Consider the following 18,849-nt stretch of genomic DNA (forward strand, 5'->3'; position numbering starts at 1 on the left):
CATTATTTCAGTAACAGGTGCATGTCTTCTGTTAATATGGAACATTAAGCTACTGGAAATATTTAATTTCCCTTGGTGTATTGAAGAACTTCTGTGTCTCCGGTGGAAAAGTGGAGCTGCCAGCACCTTGTGAGGGAGCGTGGCTTACATGTGACCCGATGACTAGCACCCTTCTGGCTTAAGGGTGGGTGGGCAGGAGAACCTTGTCAGCTGTAGCCAACATTCTGCCTTGCTTCTCCATTAGGCACGGTGCCCGGGGCCCACCACTCCTTTTAGGGGCCCATGAAAGTGTTTTAATTTCTTTTAAAATTGAAAAATAAAATGAACTTTTAGGTCAAAGAAAAGGTTTTAATGTATAATATTAATATATCCATCTTTACACCAGTGCATTCATAGAGTATGATTTTTAGTATTTTTTTGTGAAGGAAAAGGCCCATGAAGGCAAAAGTACCCAGGGCCTGTGAAAGTCAGAACGCAGCCGTGAGTGTGGGGGCGGATTTGGAGGGAGATGTGGTCTACTCTGGGCTCTGGTCTCCTCTTCTATTCCGAACCCGTTTGTCCTTCTGTTCCTTGATTCACTGATGATTGAGTCATTCCTTCTCTCTCTCTCTCTCTGTCTCTCTCTGTCTCTCTAACAGGAGACACGTGTACAGACTAAGGCACGATGCCTGCGTTTTGTTTCGGTTTCCATCTCTGGGCGGGGTCTGCTTTATCCCTAACCCCGTCACGGTACAGGTGATGAGGGGCTGTTCCAGATACTTTGCCCTAACCCTTGTTTCTATAGTCCCTCTTACAATTTAGAACGCACTTTCAGAAATCATGGGCGAAACGTTTAGAGCATCGCTCTTTTTCTTTTCTTGTTTTTATTGTCTGCTAAATAACTTAAAAAATACCGAATGAAAAGATTTTAAACTAAGACTCTGTGGAACATGAACTCCTAATGTGTGTGTGCCGAGGGCGGCAGTGGGGCAGAGGTCTCCAACGCAAGAACCGTCTGTCCTGTCGTAGAAGGTCAGATGGGATAGGTGGCAAAGTTCTTTTCAGGGAACGTGGACCATTTTTTCTCCTTGTTATAAATCCTCTATACTGAAAATTCTCATTTTATTATCTGCATAACAGAATGGAGGTGCTCTGTCCAGAAAACCCCACAATCTCACTTCCGCTTCTGCTCTAGAGCATCGACAGCCTGCCTCTCAGAGGGGCCGCAGCAAAGCAGTAACGATGCCTCTAGCTTCAGCCTTGAAGCCCCCTTTTTCTAACCAAAAAGTTAATGTATTTAAAATTAAATTCAATTAGTACATTTATAATCACCAAGTGAATAAATTATACTTTACAGTTTATCATGCCAAACATAATACTTTTTTGTTATACCTGTTTTCAGATTTTTAAACGAAGCTTATTTAGTAAAGAGCACTTCTCTGAAAGTATTGTGTTTTAAATTTTACCCTGGATTCCCTATTATTGTTCTTTAAAAAGGAACAGAATTATCGACTATGTATTTTTTTTAACATCTCTTTTACCTGTAACATGAGGTTCCTATGAAGATGAAATGATGTCCTGTGTGAGAAGTATGTTTTAAAAGTAGAAAAAGTGTTGTGTGAAAGGTGTTCATCCTTCTATTAATAAGTTATTACTGCTTATTCTTATGAAGCTGGGTGCATACACAAAATCGTTTTCAACTCTCATCGCTTGCTATTCACGTGATCTTTGTTACTCTTTCTTATTTGTGTTCTAGGAGGTGATTTATCAGGCAGAGTCTCTACTTTTAATTTAGAGAGATGAAGAAAATAAGAAATGACTGTTTTTAAAATTTGAGAAAAATGTGAGCCTATTTTTCATAATTAAAAATCAAAAATCAGTTTTAGTGTATCCTTTCTTATTGTCTTCATGTAGCTTGTAAACCTATCTAAGAGTGTACTCAGCTTGGTTTTGCATTATTTAAGAAATTCCACTGTGGCAAAAGTGTTTCTTGAACTTCCTATGGTACATGATTCATTAACTTTACTTCTTGTTTTTTAAAGCATTACAACCAGACTGATTAAAGCTCATTTCAGTTTTGTTCTAGTACAGTCATTTCTCTCAGCTCTCTCCAGCCCTTCTTGCAATTCTGAAACACATTTCTTTTTTTGTGATGCCCTCACAGGAATTTGTAAGTGTCTGGGTCCGAGATCCTAGGATTCAGAAGGAGGACTTCTGGCATTCTTATATTGACTATGAGATATGTATTCATGTAAGTATGCAGTCAGTAGTCCGTAGAAATCATAATAATTTTTAGGTAGCATATATTTGATGGGACACTGTGATTTACTTAAAACTGAAATTTGTAAAACTTTTCCTAATTTGAAGAACTGAATTCGAATGATTACAAGTAATCCTTGTATCTTAAATGAAGTAGTAAGCTGGTTCCTGAAACTGAAAAATTACTTATTTGAATTCCTTATTGCACCTTTGTTAATATTAATATTTTAATATTTATTGCCTTCATGTATGAAGATGTGAATACATCTAAAATTCACAGTTAAGGAGTATTTATAGCTCATTAACAGTATTTCTTTGTGATCGGTTATAGCATATTTCTGGATAACATATTGCCTGGTAAATCTTAAGTCTTGAGAGGATATAGAGTTCTCTGGAAGAGAGATATGTAATGTTTTATTTATAGAATAAGAAAGCAGGAGATGAATATGTGCAATTGTTTTGCCTTTGTCTAGATTCTGAGTAATTAGCATAAGTAACTAGGAATGATGTACTTTATTTGGAAGTAATACTCTATCATAATCTCTTGAACAATGTCGTATGGTGTGTGATCTTCTAAGATCATCTTGAAAAGGGTCAGCAAACTTTTTCTGTGAAGGGCCGGGTGGTCAATGTCTTCAGCTCTGTGGGCTTTGTGGAGTCTCTCTTGAAACTACTCAATTCTGCTGTTGTAGGATGAAAGCAGCCGTAAACAACACATAAATGAATGAGTGTAATTTTGTTCCAGTAAAATGTTATTTGCAAAGACAAGTGGCGGGCCGGATGTGGCCTGCAGGTTATAGTTGATTGGCCCCGATCATGAAGATAGTCACTTTTCTCATCTGATTTAGTCCGGAGTTCTCTTGGGAGCATAGAAACAGGCTCAGATTTTATCGATGACTACGTAGCACAAGTGAAGTAAAATTTAGCCACCTTTAATCTTCCCGTGGAAATAGCTAAATTGGTATATTAGACACCCAATCACCAGCCAAAACTTTTAATTTTTTTCCTCCTTTTTTTCCTTTTTTCTTTCAAGGCTCCCCAACTTAGAAAATAAAGTAAAAACTCAGAACTGCTTTTTTGATGATTGTATTGAAGGCCCTTGCTAGGATATGCCTTGCATTTTGGTTTTATTTTGGTTTTTACTCCTAAAGTCACACCAGACAATGCATTCTGTGTGGAAAATTATAACGTGAGTATGTAAGACTAAGCATTTGAAATGGAATTCTTTAGTTGCCTTTTAACTTCCTCTAAAAAATTTGTGCGTCCTTATCACACACTTTATGGTAGGCATGAAATTTAATTATCCTCAGGGAATTAATGAAAGCATCAGGTTTTCTCGGCTACATAAATAACATGATGTGAATTCAGAAATGTCCATCTCCAGCCAGAAATGATGGTTCCGCAAGTACTATTTGGTAGTGTTCTGGCGTTTCTCTGAAATGCTAATAAATTAACAGTGAATTAATCTTGGCTTGGTAGATAGCAGAAACAAGCAAATAGATTTAGAGGAGCTTAATAAATTAGTGATCTCTGGGTAGTCTGATTCTGAAGAGGCTTCCACCTGTTGTACGATTAGGAGTGGATGGAGTAACTGCAGGGTTTGACTCGCTTCGATGCTATACCCATAGAGCTTCTCAGGTAGAGAAGCTGGTGTTTAACCCGCTTAAATTAACCTCAAGGGAAATGCTATCAATCGACTCTAAATCTTAGCATTTACTTGGAATTTTAAGCTAGTGGACTACAGAGGTGGGTAGTCAATCGTATGTACTCGCCTGAACTTATCCTGCAAATGAAGGACTTCTGGATAGACCTGTGGCTGGTGTATGTACCAGATGGATCTCCCGTTATTGACATCCACAGTGATTCTGAACAGAGAAATGAAAGGGAGTTGAACTTGACCTCGTGTACCTGAGGCAGCAGGAGTCCCTGCAGCGGCCTGCTACTCTCTGGGGAGAGAGCCTGAGGATACCCGCCCAAGCCTCGTTAGGGCACCAGTTCTGGTGTCAATGGCCTGCTGTCTTAGTCCCCAGGGATCACATTAGACTGAGGCCCTCGTGTGCTTTGAAATCCACGCGCAGAATGTTACTGTGCCACAGTCTCCGTCCCCACCACATTTTGCTGCCATGTTGTCAAAGACGACGGGATTTAGACCAATAGCTACTTTGGGGGCAAGTCGCTTAACCTCTCTGCATCCTGAGGTTTTCTGAACTTTATAAAGTTCGAGAATACCAGGAACTGTGCCATACATTTCATGGGAACAGTCTAAGAACTCATGCACATAATCACTTACATTTCCCAAGGCAAACAATTGCTAGGTGCTTATTAAGTGGTGGAATAATAACAATTTTGAAATAATATAAATTTGAGGGGCAAAAAAAATTTCTCATTGACAATGTAAAGATCATGAAATAGAACTTTGAAATGAATACAGAGAATAGAGATCTTCTTGCAAAGCCAGTAGACAAATATTTGCAGGTCTCTTGTTTTACCCAAAGGAGAAACACACAGATTTACCAGCTGTGTTTACCCAAAGGAGGAGCCTTGCCATTTTACTTAGGATGGAGCCTCTCTTGGTGGCTTTTTCCAAGTCTGCCGTAGGGTAGCTGCAAGGAAACCAACATCGAGTAGGAATATCAATAGATAACATTTGCCAAGTGCTTATTATCACTCCTCACAACCACGCTGTGAAAAAGATACCTACTATTTCATCCCCGTTTTACTATTCAGGAAACTGGAGTTTAAGTGACTAGCTCTATACCAGAGCCAGGACTAGGATTTGGGTCCCCCGTGCGGATGCTTGTCCCCGTGCACTGCATGCCTCTCTGTAACTTGGATTACTCTGCCTCGAATGTCTAGTAGAGGAGGGGGAGGCTCTTCTCTTGTTTAAAAGTGATTTCAGGATTCCTGGTCATTTGCGTGATCTGTAATGATGGCCACATCAGGGATGTGACGGCTTCTGTGATGTCATGTCAAGGGCCACAAGAAGGTGTGTCTAATCCCCAAGGGCTTCTCCAGCTACATGGATGGATAGAGGGTGTTAGAATGCAGTAGATGACCCTGAGTTCTTATTGGTCATTTGTGCTTCGGGACTTGTTTAATTTTTATGATTTGTCTTTGAAAGCAGCACTAATAGGTGAGCAGAAGGCTACTTCAGGACTTGGGGAGTGGCTGGGTCATGCCTTGTCCCAGGACAACACTCTTCATTTTTGTCATGCCAGCTGTCTTCAGGGCTGTTATATTGGTGGGTTATGTACGAGATTTGAGTCAAGCATAATGCAAATGTATTTTTGTTTTTTTAAAATCGTATTTAGAATGAATATTGGGGGCATATAGTGAGTTATAGATATGAGAAAAGCATTTTTCCTTAAGTGAGGCTTATATGTTTCTTTTTCTCTAAACAGACCAATAGCATGTGTTTTACAATGAAAACATCCTGTGTACGCAGAAGATATAGAGAATTTGTGTGGCTAAGGCAGAGACTCCAAAGTAATGCATTGCTGGTGTAAGTGATTTAAAGAGTATATTGAAGAGTCTGTATTATTATATTCAATACTTAAAAATTTGATATGCATTAAGATACATAAAAATGAAGGATTTTATAGACTTTCTTCTTGATTGCAATATATAGCTTTAGTGGCTACTGCATCTGAATTCAGTATTTATCACTTGAATTCCACCAACTTTTATGAGTATTGATCGTGAAAGGCCACAAAAATGTTTAAAATGGGGTTTTCTTTAAATTAATTGATTTTCTCATACCCTTACTATATAATATATATAATACATATATCATTATATAATAGTTGGATGATAATTATCATTCATAATTTGCTTTCACTTTGAGGGATTTCTCTAACTGAACCACCTTGATCCACCTTGATGTGATGATTAAAATTTTTTTTTTTCTTTCTCCTAAGACAACTGCCAGAACTTCCATCTAAAAACTTATTTTTCAACATGAACAATCGCCAGCATGTAGATCAGCGTCGTCAGGGTTTGGAAGATTTCCTCAGAAAGTAAGTGTGCAGAAACTCTTGTGGCCACAGGGGATGTGGAAAAGCACTCTGCAGGAGTTGGGTGTCCTATGATGATGTGGGGGAGAACAGTACTATTTCTGAAAGGCTCTAATCCGTTGAGAGCCGACCTCAGTAGAAGTTCATTTCCTAGATTAGAGCGCCATCTTGTGGCTCACATCATATGCTGCGTATTCGGTACCAAATTTAGAAAGGAAACAACGAACTAATTGAATCAGATAATAAATATATGGCCCCTTAAGCTGTAAAACAGAGCCAAATTATTTGGGAGTTTAGCTGACAAAAGTAAAATTTCCCAGGAAACAAATGTGCTTTATTAACAAAGAGCTCCTTAAAAACTGTCTCTATTTACAACATTTAGGATTGACAGAGCAGAGTCAGCTCTACGCTGGGCTGCTAATACCCTTCTGGCTCCTCTAAATGAATAGTTTAAGTCTATTCTTTGGAGAGAATGTTTATAAGGGGGTATTTACTGGTGTGTGAACAGTCTCAGGGGGTTATTAGCTCTGGCTTACTTGGTGATGGTGGGCACTGCAGTGAAAGCGACTTGAATTCACACTACTCTCATTTCCTTTCACCACTCTGGAAAGCGGGAATATCCGTCCCATGAGACAGCACGTTGCTTTGCACACAGACTCTGAGGCCAGCCTTCCTGGGTTCAGATCTTAGCTGGGGGCTTGGGCAAGTCTTTTACCCGCTCTGTGCCTGTCTTCTCATCTAGAAAATCAGGTTAATAATAGTACCTACTTAGAACGTTGTTGAGAGGATGAAACGAGGTAACGAGCGTAAAGCACTCACAACAGTCTGGCGCATAATGTGTGCCATCTAAGTATTGGCCATTATTATTTTAATATGCTTAGACATGCAATAGCTTTGAGCTAATTTTCCTAACTTCCAGTTTTTTAGAGCTAATTTTCCTAACTTCCAGTTTTTTAGAGTCATATGACTACTAGTAAGTGGCAGGGCCGTGTCTCCTAAGCTCTCTTTCTTTTTCTGCTGGCTTCACGACCTGAAGTAATCTCCTTCTGAGTCCACTACCTGGCACCTTAGAGCTGGCCTGCAGTAATATACTGCCTTTGCCCCAGATGGCTCACTCATAAAGGGTTTGGGTATTAAGTATGCACATGAATATTAATATTTATTTCTGTTAGATTGATATAGTGCCTTTCCTTTGAAAGGGTCATGGAGGCATATAGAAACATCCAAGACTATAAATTGAGGGAGGGCTGGGAAAGCTAAAGAAGCCAGAGGAATAAAAATGACAAGAGACCAGAAGAACCGATGAACCGAGCCAAGTCCTAGAAAACGTACAGTGGTATTCTTTTGCCTAAATCACAGGCGGGACAGAACAAAGAACTGGTCAAGTTTTTTCCCAAAGGGAAAGGGATTTTAATTGTTGTCTCTATGAGACCCAGGTGGCTGATGGCCTCTCCCTTAAGATGTGGTCCCTGCAGAACAAGTTTGCAGAGTGGCCTGTCGCTCCAGATGCTGCTCAGGGAAGCTGCAGACTGGCCATCGCCCGTGAGGCCTGGACAGGAACAGCCGATCCCGCAGTCCCTGTCAGCACTGGGGAGCGGCTTGTCTTCTGTGGAAAGTCTCCTTATTTCAGGTCAAAGGACGGCATGTGTTTTTGTATTTACGTTGCTAGTTACGTGAGGGCATGTGTTTGGGACAGGAATCACTTCATTGTTTTGAACACGACCTCCTCTCCTGCAGTTGATATAACAAATTAATGACTGAGTGAGCGCCATTTGGCTGCAGTGGGGTTGTGCTTGCACTTGGTTATTTTTGCACACTGTGTTGTTTGGCTGTTTGAATTTGATGCAGATGTCATAGTGGAATGTGTCTGGATCAGGAGTTCGCGGAGCTGGGTTCCAGGTCTCCCATGAATGTTGGCTCCTGCTTTTTTTCCAGCTATATGACCTTGGAAAAGTCACTTAATTCCTTTGAGCCTTGGTTTGCTGTAAAGAGTGAGATAATGTAACACAGACATTGCTGACCTCACTGGGTTGTTGTGTTGTTCAGATAATGCACCAGAAAAGGCTCTGAAAACCCATTTATTAAGTGGCTGCTTTGGGCCAGGCTGGGTACTGGGGATGCAGGACTGCGCAAAATGGACACAAATCCTTCCCCTCGTGAAGCTTCCATTCTAGTGGGGAGGCACTATCTACCTATTGGCATGGCTAGAATAATTAAAATTGCCTCTGGATTTTCATCCAGGCCTCAAATCATAGAACAGACACCAAGTTCTCTTGGGATATTACTTGTTTCACTATGGGATGTGAACATTAGTCTCCAAGTTGAGGAGTTTCACATTAAAAATGAAATCTAGTGTTTCTGTGTGGTCTGAACTAGACAGAAGCAAGGAGTCCAATATCCTACCATTGGGTTCAGGTCTGACCTAAGTGACCTGAATGCTGTGTCCCCTCCTGACCGTCCCCACCCTCCTTTCTGATGCATAGCTCTCCTGTTCTTTGTCCAGTTTGTGCAGAAGTAGCAGCCTTCCGTGACTTTGCCCCTGGTGTCTCCCCAGCCCAAGCCCGCTTTGGGAAACTGAATGCCACATGCAACTTGGCCATCTCGGCACTGTGTCCTGACCCCAGCCTGACGTCCTCTGAGGCCCCATTGGTTACCCATTAAGTAGGGCCACCATCATAGCCTGTCTCTTGTTTGTCTGTAGAGCACTTTAGGAACCTGAAAGGGAAGACACCGCAGCATTAAAATGTGAAATATGCTTGCGTTGTAGATTGTTAGCAAGTATTTTAAAAATACGGTTTTTATGTAAGTTTTGAAGTTATGAACCAAGAGCACTATATATGTTCAAACCCTCTGAAACCAAAATGCTGCTGTCTCTGTGCCTGTGTGGGTATATAGAATATAAATATAATATGTTTTCTTCCATTTTAAGGTCATTTGTGAAATAACACATATTAAATAGCAAAGTACACATCCAGGCCAGTCTTCATAGAGGGATTAGAAAGTTGTTTCTTTGACTAGGTGCCAAATAAGAATAATTTATGCCATTTACTGAACACTTACTATATGTTTAGATTTTTACATGTTTTATCTCAATACCTACAACAGTATTAGGAGATGGGTATCATCTCAATTTTATAGAGAGGAAATCATAGGAAAGGTGGAGACACTATTAATCCCAGGAACTGGCAAGTTTATAATTAGCGAAACTCTTAAATGCTAGCTAAATTTGATCAGTGTGATTGTGAGATTTTTCCCTCAATCTTGGCTATAGTCTCTTTTTTGGATTTTACCCCTGGCTAATTATAAATAGTGAGTCACTTCTGTAATTAGTGATGGAAAAAGAAAGTTATAGACTAAAATGATAAACTCTGTTGGTAAGTCTTCAACTGTGAAAATGGCATTCCTGCTAATTTTTTACACTGGACCGATGTCACCAACAGCAGCCAGCCTTCCTTCTTTACGGAATTCATCCCATTAATATATCTACATTTCCCTTACAAGGTAGACTTTTGTATTACAGTTTTGTATTTCTTAGAAATTTAAGGAATATTATAGTTTTTACAAAAGGATACTGTGGAAACACTACAGCTGGTTTTATACAGACACACACACACACACACACAATGTTTGTGTCTTTGTGTTCAATAGAGGGCACCACAGCACAGATCATGAATGTCTTCAGTGACGATTTGTAGGTTTTCTTTTTTTCTCCTGGTAAGAGGTAATTAGGCTGAATTAATTTTTTTTTTTCCTACATCAAACTGCTAACGTTCCACATGCTATGCAGATGTGTCTATATGCTATTACATTGGGTTCAGGAGACCCAGGCGTTCTTAGTAAGGATGAAATGGTTTTGCACAGCTATATATTGTTCCTAACTGAACCAATATATAAGGCAGCTAATAAAATCACATTGAGGAGAACCAGAGTGTCAACTGCATCCCATTCAAGCGAAAACAGCTGTTGCTTTGTTTGGTTTGAAGTTGTTATGGGGAAAGGAATAACTTTTGACTCATGTTGTAAATATCTTCTCAGAAATTCCTTTAAAATTCTAGAGGCTATTTTTTGTTCCTTATATAAAAGCTTGAAAATTGCATACATTTATTTTTAAGGAAGCTTATAAAAATGACATTTTATAGACTGTTTTACAAAGTACTCTTCATATTAACTTTGAAGTTGATTTTCTGCTATTAGATTTGTTTGTGGGAAATGTGGCACAAATATGACTAAGGTAAAAATAGAATTTCCTATTATGTTGATGGCGGTCGCAACACGCTCTGATATATAGTAAACCAGGTACTACTTTAAATGAACTAGTTATGCTCACCAAACCAGATGGGAAGACACTCTAAAAATTTTGTGGTTTTAGTTTTGGAATGAAATCTCTGACTGAAAATAAAAATCATAAATATTTTTAAAAAATTATTTTTGCTTATTTAAAACTCATACCCATGGAGCACAGTGGCATAAATTTATCAAGGCACAAGGAATTCAAAAAACCAAAACTGCTTAGAGATGTGCTGTTTTTGAACTCTGGGCCTGTGTGTGTGTGTGCAGATGCTCCCTCCCCAGCCACATCTTTTGCCTACTTCAGAATTCTGAGCTGGAAGTGTTGAGCTCCCTCTCGCCTTTCACCTGTGTGTCCTCCAGATGGCAGTATTGAGCAGAAAAGACAAGACTGGGAAATAATGAGTCTAATGTACAGTAAAATTGGAAATTGAATTATAGCTCAAGAAAAAGGACAGTAGCCTTGAGGTCCCGATCAACCTGGACTCTGATCACTTTTGTTTGCTGTCCCCATGTGTTAGGTTACTAGCGAGTTAATAACAGCGCGTGAGCAGTTCAAGGCCCAGTCGAATTGCTTTAGACATGAAATAAAGCTAAAATGAATTTGTGTCCAATATCATTGGCATTAGTGCTCATTACTTTTGTGGTGTAATGCCTCGAACCATCTAAAATCAATTTTAAAGATTACCCATTATTTTATAAAGAAAATAAAACACATTTCCAACAGAAACAAAGCAGTAAGTATAATCCCATAAACAGTTACTTGTACCATGGCTGGCAGGAAACCCCTGACAGAAGGACACAGGAAACACTCTGTTCAAACTTCACAGCAAATGCAAGCTAATATTAATGGGTCGTTGCCATATAAATCTTCTCCTGATTTGAAGTATTTAAAACAAGAGTGGTAAACATTTGTAAATGTAGAAAATAAATCTCGAAGAGTAGTAAAAGGGATTTACTACTTTACCACTTGTGCTTGGTAAATTAATCCTTATCATGTGACGTGGTCATCTTCAGAGAGAGCCTGGGGCAGTGGACAAGGAAGGAGGGGAGAGGTTTAGCGGCTGTGGTTGAAATTTTGCCTTTTAAAAAGCACAAAGGTTTTATTTTTCCTTTTTGTAGGCCGGTAAAGAATCCTTACTCAGACTACCTTTGTAAGCCAAGAGGATGGCTAAATTTTGGTTTTGATGCTGTGTACTTTTAGATGTTTGCCTTCTTGAAGAAATAATTCTATTTTGAAGAAAAAGGAAATATTCTAATCACCTTGGATTTTAAGTACACTGATACGAATGGCCAAAAGAGACTTACTTTTCTAATTACTTGTTTAAAAATGCAGAATATAAGATAAAGTTCATTTAGTCTGAAATACATAATCTATTTTTTATAGACCTCTACAGGAAAAATCCCATGTTGGGCAAAATTGTACTGGGGTTTTAGTGTTTCACTTTAGTTTTGTCCCCTACGTCTGGTCTTAGTGTCTTGTGTTATATCATTATTGAACTATTAAAAGAGATTAAATGATCAAACATCAAAATCTTTGCTAAAAAGATAAAAGTTTTTATTTAAATATAAGGGTGTACTTTGACTTAATTTCCTGTTCTCAGACGTGCGTTTCCAAACAAACACATTCACTGACAACACGAATTTGAGCATGCGTAGACTTTGTTCCGGGGGATTTGAACCCTCATGTGCTTCTCATGAATAGTGGAAATCTGTGCTCTCTCTGTGAACTTTGATCTTTCATGTGGGAAAGCTAGTGTATACTTATCACAAAATTATTATACTTTAATTACATATGGTAAAATTGGCTGGCAGCAATTTTATTTGGTGGTTCATTTTAACAATGTAGATACACAGCACAGCTGAAGATTTTGGAGAAATTTCTAGTCAATCTTAGGTATTCAAAAAAAGCCACCTCTCAACTGAGCCCTTGTAAATGTGTACATAATAAGCATACTTGTAAAGTTTTAAAATGTAAAACATGCTGAGAAATGTATTGACTTTTTAATATAATTTTTAATAGCAGTTGAAAGTTTTGATGTTTCATGACAGCCTAGCCAATAAAGATCACAGAATTGACATGCTGGTTGGCAGTAAATTTTTTTTAAGTAGAATAAATTTCTATGACTATATAAGCAAAATATTTCCATAATTAATCCACATGGTCATAACAGATGGTTAAATTGAAGAAATGTCCTTGAAGTTATTCTTTTAACAGATGTTCTTAACTATTAGCTTCATATTTTTACTCACCTAAATTTCCAAATAATTGAATAAAAGTTAACATATGCTTTCATCTCTTTAATAAGCAGAGTCCATAACAGATGCAAAGTTTGCTATAGTGGAGAAATTACTTGGGTGACACATTTCTAATGTTTTCCTCTCTCCTACCCTATAATTGCTCATCCCTGTTCACCGATGATTTCTCCTTTTTCTTTCACCTAGGGTCCTCCAGAACGCACTTTTGCTCTCAGATAGCAGGCTTCACCTCTTCTTGCAGAGCCATCTGAATTCGGAAGACATCGAGGCGTGCGTTTCTGGGCAGACTAAGTATTCTGTAGAAGAAGCAATTCACAAGTTTGCCTTGATGAACAGACGTTTCCCTGAAGAAGATGAAGAAGGAAAAAAAGAAAATGATATAGATTATGATTCTGAAAGGTATTTCCTTGCATTTTGATTTAACGTATAAGTATTTATATAACACAAAGTGCACATATGCGTGTGTATAGATATATACACACACTTCACTTTTTTGTTGATGTAATACTAAGATAATGAAAAAATTAATTGACTGAGATTTTATTGAGCTGTGACAGCTCATCAGAGTAGTCTTCACACACACCTCCACACTGAATTAATGAATGCAGTAGAAATTCAATTATCTGCATTCTGATTATGTGACTTTCATTTAGTCAGACTTGAATTATTCGCGTTTAAATTATCTAGCTAAAAAAATATCCAACTGCACTCCAAATGGCTAATTAAAAGTCCAAATTTCCTGTCTCTCTTTGTGACTGGAGATAATTAAAGTTCTCCTCTGTTACTCAGGCTTTGAGTGTGTTGTGAAAACCAATTTCCTCTTTTTATTATTTTCCCCTCTCTTCTTTTCCAGTTCATCCTCTGGGTTTGGACACAGTAGTGATGACAGCAGTTCACATGGATGTAAAATGAGCCCAGCTCCGCAGGAATCCTGAAAAATAATTCTAATGTTACCATCTTAGGAATAGCCAATTATGTCCAGTCATAGAGAAGAAAGCTCGCTAATAATATATTCTTACCTAAAGCTCACTGTCATGATATTAGGTATTTAAATTCTTAAAGATGTTGGGTTGTGTATTAGTGGTATTTTTATGTTGTCTTATTTTGGCTAAGCTTCTGTAAAAAGCTAAAAGCCTGTGAATGCAATACTCTCCTTTATAGGCAACCATTAGTGGTAAAGCTAGAGCCTGCCCTCAAATGACATGATTTATCTGTTTAAAAAACCTAGTTGGGTTTTATTGAATTTTAAAAGAGAGGTAAATAGGTAGCATTTAAAATCCAGATAGAGCATTCCTTCTCGTATCAATGGGCAGTGTTCCCGTAAACACAGCATGTATGATCTTAACCACTGTGAATATTGACAGCGTGGACCATTCTGCCTCTTTCAGACATGCGGCTGGTGTTTTGTGGGTACCTCCCCTGCACTGGGAAGACACTTTGCTTTTGGGTGTTTGCAATATTTCAAGAGTGTTTAACATTTCCAGTATTCTATTGCACACTTAGATGGAAAATGTATCTTATGCATAGAGACTTGTTAAAATAATGTTTACATCTTAGGAAAAAAGAAATAGTGTTAGTAATTGTGCTTATACTTGCAATATATAGATTCAGAAATACATTTTCATCATCCAAAATCAGCTTTAACACATGGTTTCTGGAAACAAATCATTTGTTTTCATTATCATTGTGTAATTAGAATTACAGGTTAATGATTTATTTTCTGACTAAACGTGCAATTTCTTATCACTAGGTAACTTTCGGTGTCATGGTGGTTACTTGTTACTTATCTCTGAGTTAGAAGTAGGATCTTATAAAAATTAATAAATTTGACCAGTAAATGTTCCCATAATTTAGAAAAGGATATCAACTTGCTAATTTCACAATTAAATATTCATTTTTAAAAAGCCCTTTCTTTTTAGGCATCTGCCTGAGGATTGGCATAATTTAATAAAATATCTGTTTTTTCAGTGGCCCAAAAATACAATGCTTTGATAAACTACATTGAACTTCAAATTTCAGATGAGGCAGCATTTTCTTGAGATAATTATCGAAGTTTCTTCCTTGTTGAATGATACAAAATCTCTCTGAAACTAACAGGAAGGTATTTTTACATAACTGGGATAACTTGTTGCTATAATTGTTACCTCACCTCATTTTATTTTAACTAGTAATTTAAAAGTTATTGTAAGTCCTCGAAATGCTTGTAACTGAGAACCAACAGAAAAAAGTTAAATTTAGAATAAGAATGATTTCCTTCATTTTCCCTTCTTGTTTTCGGTTGGTCATTGAACTTTTTGATTTAATGTATCTTGGGTCCTGTTACTTTATCATCTAAGACTCATTATTTTAATGCAGGAAAAAAAAAGATTTAGCAATTTCTTTTGGTCTTGCTTACATGTAAAGTATGCCATCCAGTCATTTAAGAGCCATCCCCAACTCCTCGGCAATATGTATTTGAATTCACATTATTTCTGTTTTACAGCAGTTTTGAATAGCATATATTGTGTCACTGAGTGTCATATTATTTGTAAGTGATGTAACATAGCCATCAAAATTGGTATCAAGTAATGCCTAATACTGTGGGATGTAAACTTCACGAGATCATCGTTTCACATTAAATATGAAAAAATCAACTTTAGTTTGTTGGGTCATTTATTTTATATAAGAGAATGTATTTCTTCTGATTTAGACCTAAATTCAGCATGTTCTTGAATGATCAGTAATTTTTAATGGAAAACTTTAGTAAAATTTGCTATATTCACTATAGTTGTCCACGTTTGAGGCGTTTAGCCTGGGTTTGGCTGTTTTTATATCTAAGCGCTGGCTTCTTAAAACTGATTTCCTGCAGCTCAGATATTTAGATGAACTTCAGCCTTCGATGGCTTTCTTGATTTGTTCAAGTCTCTTATTTTTCTCTGGCATATTTTTATAAAGCTTTCTTTAGGAAAAGAAAATTACTTAAGTAACCAAATAGAATAGCTGTTGACTTAAAACTATTTTTAATGTAACAAATTTAAGGAATTCTAACCTGGATGCTTCATGATTTACATACAACAAAACTGTATTTCTGGGGCTAATTCTGAAAGGATAAACGGTTCACCTATAAAGCCAGTTTGTGTGTTTTGTTTGAGAACTGGTTTTATATATAACCCAAAGGTGTCAACAATGAAAGTCAACAACCTGTTACTTAGGGTTTCTTTTAAAGTCTCACTTGGAAGTGATTTAAATTCTAGTTAAAATTTCAAGTTTTAAAGTTACTAAGGAAAAACAGAAGTGTTTAAATAGTTATGTCCCTTAAGATATTAAATATCTTGCAGGAGCTTTTCAAACCTAGTTCACATTTTATTGAATAATCACATACAAACAAGTGATATGCAATAACCTTACTATATTAAGGTAAAAAAATAACATTTCTTTTATGGCTGTTCAGAACTTAAATTCATTAGCCTAGCTACAATAACTGTTATATCCAACAGTAAATTGAATGTTGTTTTGAACTCTGTTTTTTTGGTGCCTTAAGGATTCATTATTATTGAGCTACTGTGGTACAAATAAGGTTTTCGGTATTTCAGCTGTAAAGGAAGACCCTTTTTGACAAAAGGCCTCTATAACTTTAAGACAAAAATAACAAAAGCTTATTCTGTTTCTAAATAGTTTTCTGCTTAATATTTAAATTACTTAGTTGGTACCCTGTGAATACAACGCAGCATCTTTTCAGTGGAGGAAACAATTTATTTCAATACAATTTTCTGCTTTTGTTTGGAATACAGACCTTTTCTTTATTATATATAAACACATTTTCAAATACAAAATGCTGTGTGAAATTAGTTATTGCAATTTGACAGTCAAAGCATGGATAATTTTCTTTGCAAGTAAAGGTCATAAGAAATTAATACATTTTAATAGAGCGGAGTTCAAAAATTTTAGGATGTAAATAAGCAACAATTTCTTTAAAATTTGAAGTATTTACAAAGGATCTTGGCTCTATTCTTTGTCATATGCATCTCACAAACGAGTCACCATTGTCGCTTTAAGTCAGACACAATTGCTCTTCACTCTTGCTGGAAACTTTTCTACATCATTGTTATGAACAGTGCATTGGACACTAATTTATTTTAGCGGCGCAAACTCTGGTAGTTAATGACCCTTTTCTCCTCCAAAATTCCAAAGACTTCTTTCCAAAAGATAATACAGTAAAAGAGAAAAAAAAATTAAGCTACAATTTTCTGCTGAATGTAAGCTCTGGTCTAAAGACCCTATATGCAAATAGCTTATGCTAAAGAGGAAAATACCCTTTCTCCCCCGACGAGAAGTACAGATTCATCCCAAGCCCCGCACCGCTTGTCTTTGCTGCTAGAGGCACAGCACGGGCATAACTTGTGGTTGTGTTTTTGCTAGTTTCTTACCTCTGGGCCTTCTTTATAGCTTTGCCCCCCACCCCGCGGGCGGTGCGGCTCCCGCGGCTGCCCCTCGGCCGCCCCTCGGCCGCCCGTTGGCTGCGGCGCCCCGGCGGCTCGCGCACACTCCCCGCGCCGCGTCCCGCACACGCGCGCTCCCGCCTCCTCCCGCCCGGGCAGCTCCGCCGGCGGCGGCGGGGACTGGGTGGCAGGTAGCGAGCCAGCCGGCCTCGGTCCGGTAACCCATGGCAACCGCCCTGGTAACCCATAGCAACTGCGCGGCGGAAAGAAAGGAAAAAAAAAAACCCAACCCGGGTGGAGGGGGGCGGTGGATGGCGAGTGGGAACAACAACCGCAGAAAGACCGCGATTTACGGCGCGGACCTGCGCGCCCTCTCCCCTGCCCCACCTGCCTCAGACGTGCGCCCCGCGCGGCCCCTGCCCGGTGTTAACATGACAACTCCGGCTGCTGGAAAAGTGCTAATAAAAAATTAGAATGCAGATGGGCCTTGGGGGTGGGTTTGGTGTGGGAGAGAGCCTTGAATACCGATGCCCCCCGGGCCTCCGGGTTCAGCCGTCCCCAGGGGCCCCGCTGGGTCTGTGAGCGCGCGGGGAGGTTTGCGGGATGGCGGGTCCGGGCTGGTCGCGCCGGAGCCGGGGGAGGCGGCGGCGGGATTCTGCAGCCCAGGGCTGGACCCGAGGCTTTGTTATGCAGATACGCGCGGCGCGGCGGACCTCGGCCCCGCCGCCCGAGCCTGGGTGTGGCTAAGGCCTGCGGGGACCCGCCAGCGCCCCGGGGTTGCGGCGGGGCCGGGGCGCAACCCACGCGTTCCAAATGTTTCATCTGCGCACGCCCGGCACAGATTAGCTAACGCCTTTTCCCTCTAGTCTCCCCACGACCCTAAAACCTGCCCAGCGGACGCGCCGTCGCCTTAACCCGCCTCCTCCTGTTTGGAGAAAGAGGGGACAGTCGCCTTGGCGGCGGGACTGGGCCGCTGGGGTAGAAGCGTGTGCCCCTGTGTCCAGAAACGACCCTGGGTCAGGGTTTAATGTGTGTGTTTGGGGGTAGGGGGGCGGGCGGGGAGAGACAAGTCCCCCACCGCACTATGCTGCAGGCTCAGAGGTGGAGCTGTGTTCTTTGCCATGGAAAAAAGAAGCGCGCGGCCGGTGGCATTCCGAGTGCAAAGCGGCCGGAGGACGGAGGGGGGCGCTGCCGGGCCAGCGCGGCGGCTGCAGCATCCAGCCGCAGAACGCGCCGCCTCGGGTCTGGCTAGTTGTCTGCGAGGCGCGGGTGGTGGTAGGGGTCCCGGGTGGAAAGACCCTGCGCCTAACAAAGATTCCACTCTGCTTAGGAGCGTCTTCTGCTCGCTCCTGTGTTTGCAGAGCCCCCAGGCCGCAGTAAGATGATGCAGGAAACACAACGGGGAACTGGTTCCATTCGATGTGGGGCACCTGGGTATACAAGCCCACGCCACAAGGAAATGTAGTGGGGTGAAGAGAGACCACCCTAGGAATCTGGAAGTCGACAGTTCCAGGTCTCATTCTAACAAGCTGTGATTCCAAGCACATTTTGATGTTTTAAAAAGGCGAAGGTTTGACCTGGATGATTCTTGAAGTCCTTTGAGATCTTAGTCCTCAATTATTTCTCTTGGGTAG

General features: G+C 39.7%; 1 protein-coding gene across 6 annotated transcripts in view; it reads left to right on the forward strand.

Moving 5' to 3' along the window:
• Positions 1–15,430, forward strand: part of SNX10 (sorting nexin 10) — a 75,534-nt gene extending 60,104 nt beyond the window's left edge. For 4 of the 6 annotated variants that reach the window (XM_014828771.3, XM_044765683.2, XM_014828770.3 and 1 more), the window contains exons 3-7: positions 2,144–2,230; positions 5,640–5,740; positions 6,156–6,254; positions 12,984–13,196; positions 13,651–15,430. In XM_014828771.3, coding sequence (XP_014684257.1) covers positions 2,144–2,230; positions 5,640–5,740; positions 6,156–6,254; positions 12,984–13,196; positions 13,651–13,732 — 582 coding nt within the window. In that variant the 3' untranslated portion in view covers positions 13,733–15,430. Of the gene's footprint in view, positions 1–2,143; positions 2,231–3,271; positions 3,428–5,639; positions 5,741–6,155; positions 6,255–12,983; positions 13,197–13,650 lie in introns of all 6 variants that reach the window. The other 2 variants (XM_070510664.1, XM_044765696.2) reach the window with 1 other exon arrangement.
• Positions 15,431–18,849: the final 3,419 nt, after the last annotated feature.

The sequence above is a fragment of the Equus asinus genome, chromosome 1 (assembly GCF_041296235.1).
Source record: "Equus asinus isolate D_3611 breed Donkey chromosome 1, EquAss-T2T_v2, whole genome shotgun sequence".
Classification (NCBI taxonomy): Eukaryota; Metazoa; Chordata; class Mammalia; order Perissodactyla; family Equidae; genus Equus; species Equus asinus.